Source organism: Geotrypetes seraphini, chromosome 1, assembly GCF_902459505.1.
Source record: "Geotrypetes seraphini chromosome 1, aGeoSer1.1, whole genome shotgun sequence".
Taxonomy (NCBI): Eukaryota; Metazoa; Chordata; class Amphibia; order Gymnophiona; family Dermophiidae; genus Geotrypetes; species Geotrypetes seraphini.
Window position 1 is genome coordinate 59875596 of NC_047084.1, and position 21719 is coordinate 59897314.

The following is a 21719-nucleotide window of genomic DNA, read 5'->3' on the forward strand; positions in this document are numbered from 1 at the left end:
CCTGAGTGCTATTGCGGCTTTCCATCAGCCTCTACAGGGGAAACCTTTGTCTGCTCATCCTGTGGTTTCCAGATTTATGAAAGGACTTTTCCATGTCAACCCTCCTATCAAACCTCCTCCTGTGGTTTGGGATCTCAATGTTGTCCTGTCTCATCTTATGAAACCTCCGTTTGAACCTCTCAACAAGGCTCCACTTAAGTATCTCACCTGGAAGGTGGTTTTCCTAGTGGCCCTCACGTCAGCTCGCCGGGTCAGCGAGCTTCAGGCCCTAGTGGCGGATCCACCATTCACTGTATTCCATCATGACAAGGTGGTCCTTCGTACTCATCCCAAATTCTTGCCTAAAGTGGTATCCGAATTTCACATCAACCAATCCATCGTGCTTCCAGTGTTCTTTCCAAAGCCTCATTCTCATCCTGGGGAATCTGCTTTGCACACTCTGGACTGTAAACGTGCTTTAGCTTTCTACTTGGATCGCACAAAGCCTCACAGAACTGCTCCTCAACTTTTCGTCTCCTTTGATCCAAACAAGTTGGGACGACCTGTATCGAAGCGCACCATCTCTAACTGGATGGCGGCTTGTATCTCTTCCTGCTATGCCCAGGCTGGATTATCCCTTCCCTGTAAGGTCACAGCCCATAAGGTCAGAGCAATGGCAGCCTCTGTAGCCTTCCTCAGATCAACACCGATTGAGGAGATTTGTAAGGCTGCCACTTGGTCCTCGGTTCATACATTCACCTCTCATTATTGTCTGGACACTTTTTCCAGACGGGATGGACAGTTTGGCCAAACAGTGTTACAAAATTTGTTCTCTTGAAATTGCCAACTCTCCCACCATCCCATTGGGGTTAGCTTGGAGGTCACCCACTAGTGAGAATACCTGCCTGCTTGTCCTGGGATAAAGCAATGTTACTTACCATAACAGTTGTTATCCAGGGACAGCAGGCAGCTATTCTCACGTCCCACCCACCTCCCCTGGGTTGGCTTCTCTGCTAGCTACCTGAACTGAGGAGACACGCCCGGAGCATTGGGCGGGAAGGCACTGGCGCATGCGCGGTGCGGGCATCTCGAAACTTCTAAGTTTCTTCAAGCAAGACATGCTTTCAAGATGTCCATGTCGGGGCTCTGTCGGATGACATCACCCACTAGTGAGAATAGCTGCCTGCTGTCCCTGGATAACAACTGTTACGGTAAGTAACATTGCTTTCAGGACTACATTACATAAGAATTGCCATATTAGGACAGACCGAAGATCCATCAAGCCCAGTATCCTGATTCCAGCATTGGCCAACCCAGGTCCCAAGCACCTAGCTAGATTCCAAGTAGTAAAATAGATTTTATGCTGCTTATCCTAGGAATAAGCAGTGAATTTCCCCAAGCCATCTAAATAATGGCCTATGGCCTTCTCTTTTAGGAAATTATCCAAGCCTTTTTTAAACCTCACTAAGCTAACTGATTTCACCAATTCTCCGGCATCAAATTCCAGAGTTTTATTACACGTTGTGTGAATAAATATTTTCTCCAGTTTGTTTTAAATCTACTATTTAGTAGCTTCATCACATGCCCCCTAGTCCTAGGGCTCCTTTTACTAAGCTGCGATAGCAATTTTAGCGTGTGCAGAATTTTAGCTACGCAGTTAGAACTAATGCCAGCTCAATGCTGGCATTAGCGTCTAGCGTGTGCGGCAATTCTGCGCACGCTAAAATTGCTATCGCAGCTTAGTAAAAGGAGCCCTAGGACTACATAACAGACAATTTACTTTTCATTAAGTTATTTTTCTTAAATATTCTCGGATTCTCAGAGTAGTACACAAACAATGGCTTGACCTTGAAGTCCCCACTTGAATGTCCACAAAGCAAAAGAGTCATCCTGTCCTTCATTGGTTTATGTCCTGGCAATACTTTTTCCTCCTGAGTGATGTAAGTCCTCCTTGTCAAATATTTTTCCAGAATAGCCCAGTTTCATCACAGTTGAACACTTGTTGTGGAAGAAATCCCTCATAGTCACTAAATTCTTGCACATATTTCTCAGCAGTTTCTTGGTTCAAATTCACAGCTTCTCCATGCCTAACCATACTGTATGTTACTTCTCCTCTTAAATTTCTTGAACCAACCTCTACTAGCTTTGAATACATCAGTATCAGTACTCCTACCAGGGTTCTTTAACAGGTCATCATGTCTCCTTGCTTTTTCACAAAATTACAGCCTCAGAAAAAATATCACCAGCTAACTGTTGAATGAGAAGAAAACTTGCAAGAGGATGCATTGGGACAGACTGTAGCATAAAACTGATATTTAATTATGTTCTTTGAATATAAATAATCCTTATTGCTTGACTATATGAATTAGCAGAACAGGATCTAATTTTTTTTCCCCCTAGGTGTCAAGCAGAATATGAGAAAAGGGATCAAGCTGCAAAAGGAGATGATGCTACACGTAAACGGTTTCATGCGTTTGTTCTCTTTTTGGGTGAACTTTTTCTGAACCTGGAGGTGAGGGTGTTTCTTGGTGTTCTGTTCTGTTTGTAATTTTGTGAATTCTGGATGTTTACAAGAATTTCTAGTGCCTTTTTTAAAAGTCTCAAAGGATATTAATAATTTAGATTAATAATTCAAGTGAAAAGATTTGTCTTCATGCATCTTAGGCTCTAAAGAATCTTGAAATAAAGAGCCTGAAGAAATTTTCATTAATGAACAAAAAAAAAAGAAAACTTGTCAGAATTCTCTTAGGCATTTGCCACGGAAATATTCCTTCATACAGTAGAGAAAACCCCATTGTACATCATTTCAGTGTTATTTCAGCTTTCATATATCACTCTTAAGCCAATATGCTTAAGAACATATACATTACTGGAAGGTACATGGAGGATAACCAGGGTATAAAGTATATCTCAGTTATGGGCAGATAAAATTGGAGGCATATGTTAAGGATGTTATTGAGTCACAGGATAAAAGCCCATTAGGAAACAAAATACACTGTGGTATATTTATGGATATAAACAGCATAAAAAGTCCTTGAAATACTTCTAATATCAAAAAATAATGTTGATAAATATAATATAGTGCTCGGTCAAATCACCACATCTACACCGGCAACAGTGTAAAAAGACTGTATGATAACCAACATCATAACTTGTAACTTTGCTGTATATGAATAAATTAAAGTTAAAATATGTAATCAAACTTATCATTTTCTTGAGGTAATACTGCGTCAGGCGAGTGAATAATGATATGATCTTTGAATAGTTCAAACAGCTCAAAATCAGCTCCATTGTTGCTGGGAGATTCCCCATATCATATATGGATTAATAAAGGGATCTCCCGGCAACAATGGAGCTGATTTTGAGCTGTTTGAACTATGTAGACGTGGTGATTTGACATGTAGATGTGGTGATTTAACTGAACACTATATTATATTTATCAACATTATTTTTTGATATTAGAAGTATTACAAGGATTTCTTTAGGTTGTTGTTTGTATTAAAGGAAATCCTTTTCTTTGTATGATCTCTTGATTTTTTTCTTTTTTTTTTTTTTCTTTTCTGTTTTTGATATTTATGGATATAAAATACATATGTGTCTTGACAAGGTATTAGGGTGGGAGTATACCGTATATATTCGAATATAGGATGAGATTTTTGGGCCAAAAAAATGGCCCCAAAATGGGGGTCTCGTCCTATATTAGAGTTATCAACCCGAACCCCTCCCAGATGATACGGCAGGGAACGGGAGGGATGCCTCTTGTCTCCTGAACCAGCCAACTAACTTTTTTTTAACCCCCCACCCCCACGCTTTTGTGCCATCTTTAATCCCTGGTGGTCCAGCAGTGAATGGGGCAGGAGCGAGCTTTCCGTGCCCTGTGCTGTGCTGAGCCTCTCCGTCCCTGGTTCCCATGTGGCGCACCCAACAGAGCTGAGCTTTTCGTGCTTCCTGCTCGGCCCCGCACTGCTCTCTAAATGGCCGCAGAAAAGATCACTATTGCACCGTACACTGCTGAACCACCAGGGATTAAAAACGATGTAAAGATAAGGGTGGGGGGGTTTAAAAAAAAAAAAGTTAGTCAGCCAGTACGGGAGACAGGAGGCATCCCTCCTGTCCCGGCCTACCATTAGACTGCCAGAAGAGGAAGGTGAGACAGGGTGCAAAGTCTGGCATGGAGTGAGAGGGGCTGGTACAGAGCCTGGCAAAGAGTGAGGGGGTTGAGTACAGAGCCTGGTAGGGCAGGGAGGGAAGAGGGCTGGGTGCAGAGCCTGGCAGGGAGTGAGGGGGGCTGGGTGCACAGCCTGGTAAGGAAGGGAAGAGGGCTGGATGAAGAGGGAGGGGGGTTGGGTGCACTGTCTGACAGGGGAGGGTGTGAGGGAGGGCGTGCAGGATCCTGGCAGGGCATGGCATTTGAATATTAAGCCCCTGTCTTATATTCAAGTCAACCATTTTTCCTCCTTTTTTGGGGGAAAAATGGGGGTCTTGACATATTTGGATCGACTTATATTCGAGTATATACAGTTTTGATGTCCACCTGGCCAGGCTGAAGCAGTCAACAATGAACTAGCAGGAATAAGAAAAGCAAATAAAACTAGCAATGCAGTAATGAAACTTGAAATTACCCTGATATAAATTGGGTAAATATCTCACTGGGACATGCTAGGGAGGTAAACATAGTAACAGATGGCGGATGAAGACTAGCATAGTTCATCTAGTCTGCCCAGCAAGTTCATTAGATTTGTACCAGGTGCTCTGTGTGAAACATGTAAGTTATCTCATCTAATCTAATCTAATCTCATCTGTGTCTTTGTTAAGGATTGGATCTGTTACTCAATGCAGGTTATATATACTCTTTCATTTGTTTTGCTTTGAACCTCTCTTCTTGCTAAGATAAGGATCCTCTGTGTTTATTCCACACCTTTTTGAATTCTGCCACTATTTTTATCCATTCTACCTCCACAAGGAGGATATTCTCGGATAACAGTTGTTCCTTTCTGTAAAAAAGTAGTTTGTGATGTTGCTTGAAGTTTCATTTCATGTGCTTTAAGTCTAGTACTATAGCTTCCCTGACTTTGAAAAAGATTTATTTGCTTATTAATACCTTTCAGATTTTAAGGGGTTCTTTTATTTATTTATTTATTTATTTATTCAATTTTCTATACTGTTCTCCCAGGGGAGCTCAGAACGGTTTACATTAATTTATTCAGGTACTCAAGCATTTTTCCCTGTCTGTCCCGGCAGGCTCACAATCTACCTAATGTACCTGGGGCAATGGGGGATTAAGTAACTTGCCCAGGGTCACAAGGAGCAGCGTGGGTTTGAACCCACAACCCCAGAGTGCTGAGGCTGTAGCTTTAACCACTGCGCCACACTCTCCTTGTGTTAGGCACTAACACATACATATTTACTGTAGTTAAAAATGGAGTCTCATGGGATGCTTAGTTGTCCTGTGGTAATTTAAAAATGTGTGCACACTTAAAAAAAACACCTGTTTTCAGTCCTTAAGTGCTGTCTTTTTTTCTTTTTTTTAAGATACTTCATGTGATTTTTGAAATCCATTATAGTGTGAAGTATTCATATAAAGGAGATATTTCTTTATTGGTTTTGATATTTAAAGTGACAATCAGCTGAGCTTTCCGTTTTGCTACCAAATTCCATGTTACAGTTACACTTGAGTAAGGTTCGGCTCTCAATTTCTTTCTGTTTGTTTCTGATTTGTTATTTTGCATTGTTTTATAAGAACATAAGAACATAAGCAGTGCCTCTGCCGGGTCAGACCACAGGTCCATCCTGCCCAGCAGTCCGCTCCCGCGGTGGGCCAAAAACAGGTCAAGACTTGTCTGAATCATCAGAAGGGACTCCCTTGCCACCTTGGTTTCCCATTTAAGTCTTGCCTTCCTATCAAAGTCCTAGCCCTCCGGTCTTGCACATGCACGACCAGGTTGGTTTATACTCACTACCTGGTTAACTTCCTATACTTGTGTTACATCCCAGCTCCTCCCTCAGTATCCCACGATCCCTTTATCCCTCAGGAATCCATCCAATCCCTGTTTGAATCCTTGTACCGTACTCTGCCTGATCACTTCCTCCGGTAGCGCATTCCAAGTGTCCACGACCCTTTGGGTGAAAAAAAACTTCCTTGCATTTGTTTTGAACCTGTCTCCCTTCAGTTTCTCAGAATGCCCCCTCGTATTTGCTGTCCCCTTCAGTCTGAAGAATCTGTCCCTATCCACCCTCTCTATGCCCCTCATGATCTTGAAGGTCTCTATCATATCTCCCCTGAGCCTCCTTTTCTCCAGAGAGAAGAGCCCCAGCCTCTCGGCGTATGAGCAGTGTTCCAGTCCTCTTACCATTTTCGTTGCTCTCCTTTGGACTCTCTCAAGTATCGCCATGTCCTTCTTGAGGTGCGGCGACCAATACTGAACGCAGTATTCCAGATGTTGACGCACCATCGCTCGATACAATGGCATGATGACTTCCCGTGTTCTGGTTGCTATGCCCTTCTTTATGATGCCCAGCATCCTGTTGGCTTTTTTCGAGGCTGCTGCGCACTGTGCAGATGGCTTCAGTGATGCATCCACCAGCACACCCAAGTCTCTCTCGAGTCTGCTGTCTCCCAACAATACCCCCCCTAATTTGTAGCTGAACAACGGGTTCTTTTTCCCTATATGCATGACCTTGCATTTGTCCACGTTGAAGCGCATTTGCCATTTGTTTGCCCAGTCTTCCAGCTTGTCCAGGTCCCTTTGTAGGTCCTCACACTCCTCCCTGGTCCTAACTCTGCCACACAGTTTGGTATCATCTGCGAATTTTATAACTTCATACTTTGCCTCCTTTTCCAGGTCATTGATGAATATGTTAAAGAGTAAAGGCCCCAGCACCGATCCCTGTGGCACACCGCTCGTGACTCCCCGCCAGTCAGAATATTGACCCTTTACTCCAACCCTCTGCAGTCTACCCGACAGCCAGTGCTTGATCCATCTGTGCACATCCCCTCCCACCCCGTGGTTCCACAGCTTCTTAAGTAGCCTTTCATGTGGCACCTTGTCGAAAGCCTTTTGAAAGTCGAGGTAAATGATGTCTATGGGCTCCCCATTGTCCACCAGACTGCTTATTCCCTCAAAGAAGTACAGAAGGTTCGTTAGGCACGACCTTCCCTTACAGAATCCGTGCTGGCTTGTTCTCAGTAGGCCATTCCTCTCGATGTGCTCGCAAATGCCGTCCTTGATCATAGCTTCCACCATCTTCCCTATAATTGAAGTCAGGCTCACCGGCCTGTAGTTCCCGGGGTCACCCCTCGATCCCTTCTTGAAGATGGGTGTGACATTTGCCAATTTCCAGTCCTCTGGCACCTCACCAGTTTTCAAGGATAGGTTGCAAACCTGTTGGATTGTGCCCGCTATTTCCTGTCTTAGTTTCTTCAGAACCCTTGGGTGGATCCCGTCCGGGCCCGGTGATTTGCCGCATTTTAACCTGTCTATCTGTTTGAGGACATCCTCCCTACTTACCTCTATGTGCTCTAATTTTTCAGCCTGTTCCCCACTCATGAGCTCCTCTGAGTCTGGTATATTAGTTGTGTCTTCGCTCGTGAAAACTGACGAGAAGAACGTGTTCAACCTCTCAGCTACCTCTTTATCCTCCTTAATCACTCCCTTCCTGTCCCCATTGTCCAACGGCCCTACCTCCTCTCTCGCTGGTCGCTTCCCCTTAACGTAACTGAAGAATGCCTTGAAGTTTTTCGCCTCCTTGGCCAGCCCCTCTTCGTATTTCCCTTTTGCTTTTCTAACCTCCCGGTGGCATTCCTTTTGGCATTTCCTGTGCGCCTGGTGATTTTTCTCTGTTGGGTCCTTTTTCCATCTCCGGAAAGAAACTTTTTTGTCCTTTATTGCCCTCTTTACTTCTATTGACATCCAAACCGGGTCCTTTGATCGCTTGTTCTTAGCAGCTTTCCTGAAATTGGGGACGTACATTCTCTGTGCTTCCTGCAGGGTGTCCCTGAATAGGTTCCAGGTGCTTCCCACAGTCTCCATCCTAAAGATGTTTCTGAGCTTCCTCCCCACCATTTCCCTCATAGCAACGTAGTTCCCTTTCTTGAAATTCAGCGCAGTTGTTGCGGTCCTCCTAACTATGGGTGTCCCTCTTTCTAATGTGAATCTGATCGTGTTGAGATCACTGTTGCCTAGTGGTCCTCCCACTTCTACCCCTCTTGCAGGCCCCCCTAATCCGTTTAGGATGAGGTCAAGAGTAGTACCCCCTCGCGTCGGTTCTTTGACTAGTTGCTCCATGAAGCAGTCCTTCACAGCTTCTACAAATCCTGTCTCCCTAGTGCAGTTGGAGTGACCTGTACTCCAGTCTATCCCTGGGTAGTTGAAGTCCCCCATCACTGTTACACTTCCAGTCCTGCATTCCTGTCTCAATTCCGCTTCCAAGTCGTGTCCGACTCCCTCTGGCGTACCAGGTGGTCGATAGTACAGCCCCAGTTTTATGCCCGCACCCTTGTTTCCCGGTAATTTGACCCACAGCGATTCCAGCCCCTCTGCCTTCGTTGCCATATCCATCCCGACCGAGTGGATAGAGTCCTTTATATATAGTGCTATGTCTCCCCCCTTTTTGTGGGTCCTGTCCCTCCTATAGAGCTTGTACCCCGGCAGCGCTACATCCCATTGATTTTCCTCTGTCCACCAGGTTTCTACAATTCCAATTATATCCAGGTCCTCCCCCTTGGCCACGACTTCTAGTTCACCCATCTTGGCCGTGAGGCTTCTTGCATTTGCGTATAAGCACCGCAGGTCCCGTCATTTTTCTTCCACCTCTGCATTTACCTGGGCCACTTGCCCTTGGATTTCTGGCAGTTTTCCCGCTCTCTGTGTTTCTGCTTTACCCTCAGCCTTTACCCTCTTAGCTTTCAGCTTCCCCACATTCCTGCCACCCCACTTTCCCGCTTTTCCTCTGGGATTTCTAGCCCTACCGGCCCCCTCCTGGGCTGTCATCCCTTGAGCCTCTGTTTGATCCCCCTCGCCTTGTGGTACCTCTATATTACCCTCGGCTTTCGCCCTTATGCCACCCAGTCCCCCTGTGTCCCCATGCCCCTTAGTCTTCTCCCAGCAAGCTCCCCTTACCTGATGTTTCCCTCGCTGTCTGATTTGTAGATCATCCGGTCCCTCTGTTTCCTCCCTGCAGTCAGCCCATTCAGCATCTGTTCTGGATGCTGTTGTCCGAAGCGTCAACATCAGATCAGCTGTCGGCTTTCCCCCTCTCTTCAGTTTAAAGCCCTCTCGATCTCCTTCCTCAAATTGGTTGCCAGTAGTCTGGTTCCCGCTGTGCTCAGGTGCAGGCCGTCCCGCCGGTAGAGCTTGCTCTTTCCCCAGAAGGACGTCCAGTTCCTCACAAAGCGGAAGCCCTCCTCCTGGCACCATCTCCTCAACCATGCATTCACAGCTTGGAGGTCTGCCTGCCTCTTTGCATCTGCTCTCGGTACAGGCAGGATCTCCGAGAATGCTATCCTCCGTGTGCTCCGCTTCAGCTTTCGTCCCAGGACCCTGAACTGGTCAGTCAGTGCGTCCATGCTGAAGTTCCTCCGGCTCACATCTTTTGTTCCGACGTGGATTATTACCACAGTCTCCTCTGTCTCTGCTCCGTCCAGGATCCTCTCAATCCTATCAGTGATGTCTTGTGTCTTGGCCCCTGGGAGACAAGTCACTAGCCGGTCCTCCCTTCCTCCAGCTACGTGACTGTCTACCTCTCTCAAGATCGAGTCTCCCACCACAATAGCAGACTTCCCTTTCCTCAGCAACCTCCTCTGCCTCAGGTCCGTGTCCTCAGTGTAGTGTGGTGTCTCTCCCTCGGGGTCCTGGTGAGTCGCGGTCTCCTCCTCTTGCGTTGTCCCTCCGCTAGGTCCTTCCCCGTTATCGCCTTGTGGATCCTGGGTCTCGTCTACCAACATCCGTCTGTGCTGCTGCTGATCATGTTCCTCCACCGTCCTATAGGCCTCCTCAATGAATCTCTCGAAGTCCCTCACCTGGTCCACAATGGGGCCTGCTCCGTCTGTGTTCTGGGTAGACCAGCTCGTCTCCTCTGTGGTGCACAGTTCCTCCAGTCCCTCTAACTCCTGGACCCTGACCCTCAATCTGCCGACCTCTATCCTCAGGTTTTCCAGTTCCTGACACCGACTGCATATGTACTCCCGCCTTCCCAAAGGGAGGTAGTCGTACATATTGCACTCTGTGCAGTATACCGGAAAGTACCTCTGGGATCCTGGGTCCTCCATCGCTCTTGTGAAGTGCTGGTGTGCTCCTGCTGTGGGTAAGAGAGAGAGAAAGAGAAAAAGGAAAAAGAGAAAAGAAGAGAAAAGTGAATTACTTGGCGTTTCTGGCTCCCTTGCAAGGCTCCTTCGCAAAGGCGCTCTCGCTAAGGCGAGCGCCTTTGCCGCTTGCCTTCGCTGCGCGCCGAACGGCTGGGTGCCATTGGCTCCCTTCTTAAAGGGGAGCCCGGGCGCCGACGCGACCTGTGACGCGGTGGGGGTGGGCGGAGCTACCTCTCGCCGCGACCCCGGTTCCTCCTGCCTGCTCTGCCTTCCTCCCCTGGCTACCTCCTCGTGGCTTCCTCCTCTTGCCCTCCGCCGCTGAAAAACAAAAGGCAAAAAAAAAGGACACTGCAACCGCCGAGGTCTGCTTCGTGCCCTGGCTTCCCTTCTTAAAGGGGAGCCCGGGCGCCGACGCGACCTGTGACGCGGTGGGGGTGGGCGGAGCTACCTCTCGCCGCGACCCCGGTTCCTCCTGCCTGCTCTGCCTTCCTCTCCTGGCTACCTCCTCGTGGCTTCCTCCTCCTGCCCTCCGCCGCTGAAAAACAAAAGGCAAAAACGAAAGGACACTGCAACCGCCGAGGTCTGCTTCGTGCCCTGGCTTCCCTTCTTAAAGGGGAGCCCGGGCGCCGACGCGACCTGTGACGCGGTGGGGGTGGGCGGAGCTACCTCTCGCCGCGACCCCGGTTCCTCCTGCCTGCTCTGCCTTCCTCCCCTGGCTACCTCCTCGTGGCTTCCTCCTCCTGCCCTCCGCCGCTGAAAAACAAAAGGCAAAAAAGAAAGGACACTGCAACCGCCGAGGTCTGCTTCGTGCCCTGGCTTCTCTTCTTAAAGGGGAGCCCGGGCGCCGACGCGACCTGTGACGCGGTGGGGGTGGGCGGAGCTACCTCTCGCCGCGACCCCGGTTCCTCCTGCCTGCTCTGCCTTCCTCCCCTGGCTACCTCCTCGTGGCTTCCTCCTCCTGCCCTCCGCCGCTGAAAAACAAAAGGCAAAAAAGAAAGGACACTGCAACCGCCGAGGTCTGCTTCGTGCCCTGGCTTCCCTTCTTAAAGGGGAGCCCGGGCGCCGACGCGACCTGTGACGCGGTGGGGGTGGGCGGAGCTACCTCTCGCCGCGACCCCGGTTCCTCCTGCCTGCTCTGCCTTCCTCCCCTGGCTACCTCTTCGTGGCTTCCTCCTCCTGCCCTCCGCCGCTGAAAAACAAAAGGCAAAAAAGAAAGGACACTGCAACCGCCGAGGTCTGCTTCGTGCCCTGGCTTCCCTTCTTAAAGGGGAGCCCGGGCGCCGACGCGACCTGTGACGCGGTGGGGGTGGGCGGAGCTACCTTTCGCCGAGACCCTGGTTCCTCCTGCCTGCTCTGCCTTCCTCCCCTGGCTACCTCCTTGTGGCTTCCTCCTCTTGCCCTCCGCCGCTGAAAAACAAAAGGCAAAAAAAAAAAAAAAACTTGTTTAATGTTCTAGAGCAGTGGTTCCCAACCCTGTCCTGGAGGACCACCAGGCCAATCAGGTTTTCATGCTAGCACTAATGAATATACATGAGAGAGATCTGCATATAATGGAAGTGACAAGCATGCAAATCTGCTCCATGCATATTCACTAGGGCTAGCCTGAAAACCCGATTGGCCTGGTGGTCCTCTAGGACAGGATTGGGAACCACTGTTCTAGAGCAGTGATTCCCAACCCTGTCCTGGAGGAACACCAGGCCAATCGGGTTTTCAGGCTAGCTCTAATGAATATGCATGAGAGAGATTTGCATATGATGGAAGTGATAGGCATGCAAATTTGCTTCATGCATATTCATTACGGCTAGCCTGAAAACCCAATTGGCCTGGTGTTCTTCCAGGACAGGGTTGGGAACCACTGTTATTTTTTTTCACCATAGTACAAGTTTACTTTTTGTCCTCTTCCCTTTTAGCTGACTGGCATTAGTTATTTTCACAACCCAAAAGCTCACCAAAGGCTCACCAACCTCTCACCATGAAACCACCCTCGTGGCCCTTTCTCCTCCTACTTTGCTTTTCCCTCAACTCCACCCTCTGCATAATACCTCCTTCTCCAGATCTTCTCAATTCCGCAAATACCAATAATATCTGCCCTGGCCTCAAAATCCCCACGCTGATTCGCACCAGACCACATCCTCCCCCCAAAAAACCCCGAAGAGTCAACCATGCTTCTTTAAAGTCTGTTTCCCCTGTCAATCTCCCCAACCTTGCCTCTGACTCACTCACCCCAGTCCCAATGCTTTATTGCAACGCAAGATCCGCTTGCAACAAGATTCAAATTCTGAAGGACCTACTTGAAGATTCTGACCCTGGTTTCCTATGCATCACGGAATCATGGATTAAAAAAGATGACCTATTTACACAAAATGAACTCTGCTCCCATGGCTACCAAGGTCTCTTTTCACCTAGATCTAACCATAAAGAAGGTGGCCTGGCAATTCTCTACAAATCCTTTTTTGATGTTCAGCTCCTCGAAAGGGGTTGCCACACCTCACTAGAATACATGCTTGCTTCCGTCAACGATGAACTTCACCCTCACCCACTGGGCATCCTGCTCCTATACCGCCCACCTACCCCTTGGAACAACTCCAAACTCGTCCTTGAGACTATAACAAACACCTTCCTTAAGTTCCAAAGATTATTGATCATCGGAGACATCAATCTCCACCTAGACGACATCACCAGCAAGGATACGATTGAACTTATTAGTTTCCTCACCTCCCTTGGCCTCACCCCCTCTGCACCATCCCCAACCCACGAAAAGGGGCACACACTAGACCTCATTAGCTTCCTCGACCTTACCGCTCACAAGACGTCAATTGACGACACTCGCTGGGAACATGTCCCCTGGTCTGACCACTTCCTAGGGGCTTTCTGTCTCCCCATCTTTATGTCGCACCTTGGGGCTCCACCCCGTACTTCCAACCCCATTACCTTCCACAAAAAAAATCACAAGCGACCTGTTCTGGTCTAAATTTCTTAATCTATTCTCCTCTGCCCTTAAGCCTGCAGATTCAGGTACTAATTGGCATAACTGGGTCGCTCTCTCCAAATCCACCTATCTTTCCCTCGCCCCCCTTTCCACTAAATCCATCTCCTATCCCCCCAAGGCCCCTTGGGTCCTCCCAAATCACAGAGAGCTAAAACAGAAATGTCGAGCTCTGGAGCGCATATGGAAAAAATCAAAATGTCCTATAGACAGACAGTCCTGGAGAGTAAATATCAAGCTGTACAATGTAGCACTAAAAAAAGCAAGAAAGAACTTCTATGGTGACAAAATCTCCAGGTCCAACAATCAAAGCAGTACTCTATTCAACATCTGGCGCTCCCTAACCTCCAAAAGAGACCCCACCTTGCTCCCCTCCTCTTTCTCAGCCGATGTTCTAGCAAAATTCATCAACGATAAGGTTTCTTCCTTGAGATGCTCTTTCCCTCTTTCAGTCTCTTACAACTCCCTAGTGCCCACCGATTTCACTCCCACCCTAATGGTCTCCAACCCTATCCCAGCTGACAGATCCTGGACCACCTTTGAGCGCGTATCTGAATCCCTGGTCCTCAATCTCTGCCTCAAACTGAAATCCTGTAATTGCTCCTTGGACCCATTCCCCTCCTACCTATACGAGAACATTCCCGCTCAGGCTATTTCTTCTATCACCATTCTCATAAACTCTGCCCTTCAGTCGGGCCATTTCTCCCCAGAAATGGGTCATAAGAACATAAGAACATAAGAACTGCCATCTCCGGATCAGACCTTCGGTCCATCAAGTCCAGCGATCCGCACACGCGGAGGCCCCGCCAGGTGTACACCTGGCGTAATTTATAGTCCACCATATCTTTATATGCCTCTCTTAAGGAGATATGCATCTAGTTTGCTCTTGAAGCCTAGGACGGTCGATTCCGCAATAATCTCCTCTGGGAGGGCATTCCAGGTGTCAACCACTCTCTGAGTGAAGCAGAACTTCCTGACATTAGTCCTGAACCTGTCCCCCCTTAGCTTCATTCCATGTCCTCTAGTCCGTGTCAAATTGGACAGTGTAAATAATCTTCTCTGCTCTATTTTGTCGATTCCTTTCAGTATTTTGAAGGTCTCGATCATATCCCCACGCATTCTCCTTTTCTCAAGGGAGAACAATCCTAGTGTTATAAGTCTATCCTCATATTCCAGTCTCTCCATACCCTTCACCAGTTTTGTTGCTCGTCTCTGCACCCTCTCCAGTAGTTTTATATCCTTTTTTAGGTAGGGAGACCAATGTTGGACGCAGTATTCCAAGTGTGGTCTGACCATTGCCCTATAAAGCGGCATTATAACTTTCTCCGATCTGCTCGAGATTCCTTTCTTTATCATGCCCAACATTCTATTTGCCTTCTTTGCCGCTGCCGCGCATTGTGCCGACGGCTTCAGGGTCCTATCTATCAGTACACCCAGGTCCCTTTCTTGTTCACTCTTCCCCAGAGTTGCACCTGACATTGTATACTCGTATTCCTTATTTTTATTGCCTAAATGCATTACCTTGCATTTCTCCACATTGAACTTCATCTGCCATTTCTCCGCCCATGTTTCTAACCGACACAAGTCGCTCTGGAGTTTCTCTCTATCCTCCTGCGATCTGATTTCCCGGCATAGTTTTGTATCGTCTGCAAACTTGATGATCTCACTGGATATTCCTTCCTCCAGGTCATTGATATAAATATTAAAAAGGATCGGCCCAAGTACCGAGCCCTGGGGTACACCACTAGTCACTTTCTCCCAGTCGGAGAACTTCCCATTTATGCCCACTCTCTGCTTTCGGTTTTCCAGCCATTTGCCTATCCATCTTTGTATATCTCCCTCTATGCCATGGCTTTGTAGTTTCCTGAGAAGTCTTTCGTGTGGAACTTTGTCGAACGCTTTCTGGAAGTCCAAGTATATTATGTCCACAGGCTTCCCACTATCAATTTGCTCGTTTACGGTCTCAAAAAATTGGAGTAAATTCGTCAAACATGATTTCCCTTTCCTGAATCCATGTTGACTGGGTTTCATCAAGTCGTGTGCGTCCAAGTGCCGGACTATGCTATCCTTGATCAGTGCTTCAACCATCTTGCCGGGAACCGACGTAAGACTCACAGGCCTATAGTTGCCCGGTTCCCCTCTCGATCCTTTTTTGAAAATTGGCGTGACGTTCGCTATCCTCCAGTCGTCCGGTATCTGTCCAGTTCTGATTGTCAGGTTTGCAAGTTTGTGCAATAACTCTCCGATTTCAACCTTCAATTCCTTTAAGACTCTCGGGTGAATTCCATCCGGTCCAGGGGATTTGTCACTTTTAAGTTTGTCGATCTGATAGTATATCTGGTCTAAGTCCACTTCAACTGTGGTGAGGCTGTCCTCTATTTCTCCTGGAAACACTTTCTCCGCTTCAGGTATTGTTGAGGTGTCTTCCTTCGTAAAGACAGACGCAAAGAAGGAATTTAGTTTGTCTGCGATTTGTTTATCTTCCTTGATGTACCCTTTTCTTCCCTGGTCGTCCAGGGGTCCCACTGCCTCTTTTGCAGGTTTTTTCCCTTTCACGTATCATATCGCCTTGACCCCACTACTGAAAAAATCTTACCTTGACCCTTCCATACCATCCAGCTATCGCCCGATTGCAAATATCCCTCTCCTAACCAAGATGCTAGAGTCCATCATTTCTTCCCAACTCTCATCATACTTAGAGAGATTCTCTATTCTTTTACTCTATCAATATGGCTTTCGTCCTAACTTCAGCACCGAATCCCTACTGTCTTCCCTGATTTCAAGGGTTCAACAACTTCACTCTCGAAACAAGTTCGCCGTCCTCCTACAATTTGACCTTTCCGCTGCTTTCGACGTTGTTCACCATGATATTCTTGTTTACCAACTCTCTGAGATAGGTATCAACTCCACAGTCCTAGGTTGGTTCTCTAAATTCCTCCGCTCTCGTTCTTACATTGTTAACATGAATGGCACCTCATCCTCCCCCTGGAAACCGAATTGTGGAGTCCCGCAAGGCTCTCCACTATCCCCTATCCTTTTCAACATCTATATGTCCTCCCTAAAACTCCTCCACCTAGCCCCCCTTGAAACAATTTACACTTATGCAGACAACATCCTCGTCCTCCTCGAGACCGATTCGAACCTCACCTATCTGTCTAAGAACATATCCTCTTGTATAATGAACCTACAATCCTGGGCCCACACTGTGCAAATAAAATTGAATGAGTCCAAAACAAGACTTCTTTGGCTCGGTCCAAAACTAGATCACCTACCCACCTCCATCCCACTACCCTCTGGCTCCTCTCTGCAGTTTGAGTTCTCGAGACACGGTGGCGGTTTACCCAAGGCCACCGCGTTTAGCCGCGGGTAACCCGCCGAAACGGGGAACGAAAACTAGCAGTGGCTGCGGGGACGGGGACAAGGCCATTCACCACCCCGTGGAGCGGTGAATGGTCTTGTCCCCGCAGTGAGGCATGAAGGATCGCGCGGTCCCCGCAGCCCACACCCGCCTGCCCAATCGATCCTAGTGATTAGCCAACTCTCTTCCTTCTCCTCACCTTAGTTTGTAGGTTTTCTTTTTCGGCGACCCACACACTCAAAGAGCCGCGCACCCGCTGCTGCTCAGTTTCGATCTTCTGCTCTGACGCAACCGGAAACAGGAAGTTGCAGCAGAGCAGAAGATTGAACACTAAGCAGCCGCGTGCAGGTTGCCGAAAAAGAAAGCCTGCAACTAAGGTGAGGAGAAGGGAGAGAGCTGGCTAAACACTAGGATCGATTGGGCAGGCGGGTGGGGACTGCGGGGACCGTGCGATCGCCCGTGTTCCCGGCTCAAACTGGAAGGGAAAAGGATTCTGAAAGGGAAAAGGATTCTGAAAGGGAAAAGGATTCTGGGCCAAGGGGATGAAGACGGAAAAAAAAACCCCACAGCAGGAAAGAAAGGGAAGGACAGGCAGGGGAGCCAGATGCTAGAAGCAGGGGGGGGGGAAGAAAGAGGGAAAAAAGCTAGATGGGGTTGAAAAGAAGAGACACACTGGTATGTAAGAGGAAGATAGGGGAAATCTGGACACAGGAAGGTAACAGAAAGAGGGGAAATTATGTGCATGGGGCATAGGGATAGAGACATAAAGGGGACATGCCATGGGGATGGTATATGGACACGGGGGGGGGGGGGCAATGACAGATACATAGGGGAGATATTAGAAATGGGAAAAATAGGAGCACAGAAGCGAGATGGTTTGTGGGGATGGGACAGGGACCGAGCTCAGAGGCCCCAGTGGCTTGCACAAAATACATTGTAACGTGCCATGAAAATAAGAGGGAGGAAGGTAGATAGATAGGCCACGCGAGAGGAGCTGAAGGGTGGTAGAAAGGAACAGATAGTAAAGGAGGGAGGGAAGGGTGGTGATGGAAAGGAATAGGACAGACATTGAAGGAGGGTGGAGAGGAACAGACCCTGAAGGGAAATGTGGAAGACAGAGTGGGAAGAAGACAGATGCCAGACTATGGGGGAACGGAGGGAAGAAGATGGGTGCTTGATCAATTGGGGGGGTGAAGGGAGAGGCACAGTAACAGCAAATGGAAGACGCAGAGAGAAGACACACAGTGGATGGAAGGAATTGAATGAGAAGATGTGGAAAGCAGAAACCAGACAACAAAGGTAGAAAAAAAAAATTCTATTTATTTATTTATTTTTTGCTTTAGGATAAAGTAGTATATTAGTTGTGTTGATAAAAATTTATAAACAAAGCCCTGCCAGCTGAACATCTCTTTCTCTAGTTCAGCAGCAGGAACTTTTATTTATAAGAAAGGAATAAGCTAAATATTACAGTACTAAGGCTTACATGGATGCAGCGGGGACGGTGATGGGGCGGTGAATGGGATGGCAGTGGCGGCGACGGGGTGGTGAAAGGGATGACGGTGACGGGGCAGTGAAGGGAACGGCGGGTGACGGGGCAGTGCAGAGGATGGTGGGCCGGGGACGGGGCGGTGACGGGGACATATTTTTTCCCCGTGTCATTCTCTATTCTCAAGCAAGGTCTTGGGCATCATCATTGATTTCACATTGTCCTTCAATGACCACCTCCAATCCATGGTAAAAAAATGCTTTTTCAGCCTTCACATGCTGAGGAAAGTTAGATCCTGCTTCCATCAAAAACATTTTACCCTCCTTGTCCAATCCATCATCCTCTCCAGATTGGAGTATTGCAACTCTATCTACTTAAGCCTAACTAAGAAAAACCTCCACAGACTCCAACGGATTCAGAATGCCGCGGCCAAGCTCATCTTCGCTAAAAGTAAATTTGACCATGTCTCCCCACTCCTGGCCAAGCTCCACTGGCTTCCGATAATCGCCAGGGTCCACTATAAATGCGCCTGTTTAACTTTCAAAATCCTATATGGTATCCTCCCTCCCTTTATCCCTCTTTCTTGGAATTCCTCAAACCCTAATACCACCAGATCCTCCCACAAATTAAAACTATCCTTCCCCTCGCTTAAAGGCATTTCCCACACAGGAAAGCTAGGGACCTCCCTCCATTTCAAAATCACTGAGCTCTGGAACAACCTTACCTCCCCTCTTCGGAACTTGAGCTCTCTCCAAGTTTTCCGCAAACATCTGAAAACCTGGCTTTTCTCAAAAAATGTAAGTCTCCCTCCAACTTAGGAATCAAGGAAACTCTTATATCTTGGCATCCCAAGTCCTCTAAATTTTATTCACACTTCTACCTCTAACCTTCTGTTGTAGTTCCTTCCTATTTCTCCTACTGTAAACCGCGTCGAGCTCTACGAACGTGGTGATGATGAGGTATACAAACCTAAGGATTAGATTAGATTACATTCAGGTATGGACATACCTGTTTTGCTTTAATGTTTTTGTACATCATTTCAGTTTTAATTTTCCAGTTCTTTGCATGGTTTCATTGTTTTACTTTTTCTCTTTTGTATATAGTATATTTCTGAGGCTACTGATCAAATTTTTTTTAATACCTCTCTTTTGTTTCACACACCTTTTGTTCACTTCACAGACTTTATCTTTTTTCTGTTTCATTCCAATGGCATTCTTTGGTAACAGTTTCACTATATCTTGGGGCTGATTCATAAATGCCTCCTCTTCACGTTTTGATCACTTGTTATACACATACTCAACTGCCTAATTTCCTTTTTTCATTTGTTGACACATTGGATGAAAGCATTCTCTATTTCTCTGGTTCATACACGATCACACTATTGGTTAAGAACATAAGAATAGCCTTGCTGGGTCAGACCAAAGGTCCATCAAGCCCAGTAGCCTGTTCTCACGGTGACCAATCCAGGTCACTAGTACCTTGACAAAACCCCAAAAGTAGCAACATTCCTGGGGTTCTGGTTGTTCTAATTTTGTGGTTCACAGTTATCCTGACCATATGCAAGTGGCACATCGCAGATTTCTTAACAGGGCTACCAATGACGGTATAATGGCTACAGGAATTCCCTGCCTTCTTCCTCTAGTTCTACGTCCCCTTATGAAGAGGCAAAATGGCGCCAGGCCGAGAGATGTTCATCTTCAGATAGGGGACTGGCTCTAAGTCTGTTTTTCTGCCTAGATGCGCATTACATCTGACAAGTGAGTCTTGAATTTTCTTCGGTTGGGCTACAAGCTGGAATTTGTCTGGCCTCTGCCAGATTGGTTCATGGACTCTCTTACAGGTTGCCCGGTCATGGTGCTTAAGATTCCAGCACTGGCAGGATATTCAAGCATTAGAGTTGGGGGCGCCAAAACTCGGGCTCAGGCAGATACTCTACATATTTTCTCATGCCCAGAAAGGCTCAGAAGATCTTGAGTGCATGAATATGGATCTCAAGGGGTCCATGCTTTCAGATGGAGGCTGAGGTTTCAGTCATTGCATTATTGGCCTCCAGGGGAGTTTCCTTCCTCTCTGGTTCTCTATGATGTAGCCTTGGCCTCAGGAGATTCTCCTGTATGTTATTCCTCCTTGGCCGATGATAGGCCGGGTCATTTGGAGGTTCATGACTCATCTGGACTGTGTCATTCTGGTGGCTCCATATTGGTCTTACAGACCCTGGTATGCAGATCTGATGTGTCCGCTAAGAGAATGCAGCCTTCGGCTGAGCACCTTTCCAAACCTTCTCTCCCAGGGTCCGGTCTCCATGGCTGATCCAGATCACATTGCTCTTACGGCATGGCTATTGAGTACACAGTCTTGGAGCATAAAGATATTCTGCCCTGATTGTTGATACTCTTCTGAAGTCTAAGAAGTCTTCAACGGTATTGGCTTATGCTAAGACGTGGAAGGCCTTCCAGCATTGGTGTGTTTAGGACCAGGTAGACGGTTATTCAACTCTGATCTTGCTAATTCTCGCCTTTCTTCGGGCTGGGTTGGATAAAGGTCTCACTATAGCTTCTCATAGGATCCAAGTGGCCGGTTCTCCTGTTTTAGATCTTAGGAGCATCGGTCTTCCTTGGTGTCTCATCCTGAGGTCACTGGATTCTTGAAGGGGGCTATTCATGTCTGACCACCGGTTAAGCATCCTTTCCCTTCTTGGGACTTGAACTTGGTGTGATCTAACCTTCTCAAGGCTCCTTTTGAGCCTCTTCAAAATGTTTTCCTCTTGGTCTTAGCGCTCAAGACCGTTTTCCTGATCACCATTACTTCAGCGTGTCGTGTGTTGACATTACAGGCTTTGTCTTGCAGGAACCCTTTCCTCTGTATTTCGGAGGTGGGGGTTTTCCCTTCAGACAGCTCCTTCCTTCCTGCCGTAAGCAATCAGGAACTGTTTGCCTGCCTTTCAACTGACGGGTTCTAAGACACAGGACCACCTGTTGAAGAAACTGGATGTTTGTAAAGTTCTCAGGAGGTCACCCACGAGTTTCGTATCTTTGCCCATTTGTTTGTGCTGACTCATTCAGTTAAGCGGGGTGTTTCTGCTTCCAAGGCCATGATTTCCAGATGGATCCATAGAGCCATTTCGTCAGCCTACATTCTTTCACAGAAACAGTCTCCTGTTTCCGCCATGGTGCATTTTACCAGGAGTGTGGATTCTTCGTGGGCCGAAGCTGGATCTGTCTCTCCTAAGGAGATTTGCAGAGCGGCAACATGGTCTTCTCCCTACATGTTTGCCAAGATCTACAGAGTGGATGTGGCGGCAAGACAGGACTTAAGGGTCAGCGCAGCAAGCCCACCCTGGTTTTTGGGGGACTGCTTTTGTATGTCTAGAACAGGGGTGGACAATGAGGACCGCAAACTAGTTGGGTTTTTAGGATTTCCCCAATGAATATGCATGGGATCCATTTGCATACAATGGAAGGCAGTGCATGCAAATAGATCTCATGCATATTCATTGGGGAAATCCTGAAAACCCAACTGGTTTGCAGCCCTTGTTGCCCATCCCTGGACTAGAATGTCTCACCTATTGCACTGGAAAAAGAGATTTTGTACTTACCCTAGTAAGTTG

General features: G+C 47.5%; 1 protein-coding gene across 4 annotated transcripts in view; it reads left to right on the forward strand.

The window, feature by feature from the left end:
- Nucleotides 1-21719, forward strand: part of PAIP1 (poly(A) binding protein interacting protein 1) — a 190961-nt gene that overhangs the window by 90261 nt on the left and 78981 nt on the right. For all 4 annotated transcript variants that reach the window (XM_033931761.1, XM_033931742.1, XM_033931751.1 and 1 more), the window contains exon 5: nt 2380-2491. In XM_033931761.1, the coding sequence (XP_033787652.1) occupies nt 2380-2491 (112 nt within the window). The remainder of the gene's footprint in view (nt 1-2379; nt 2492-21719) is intronic.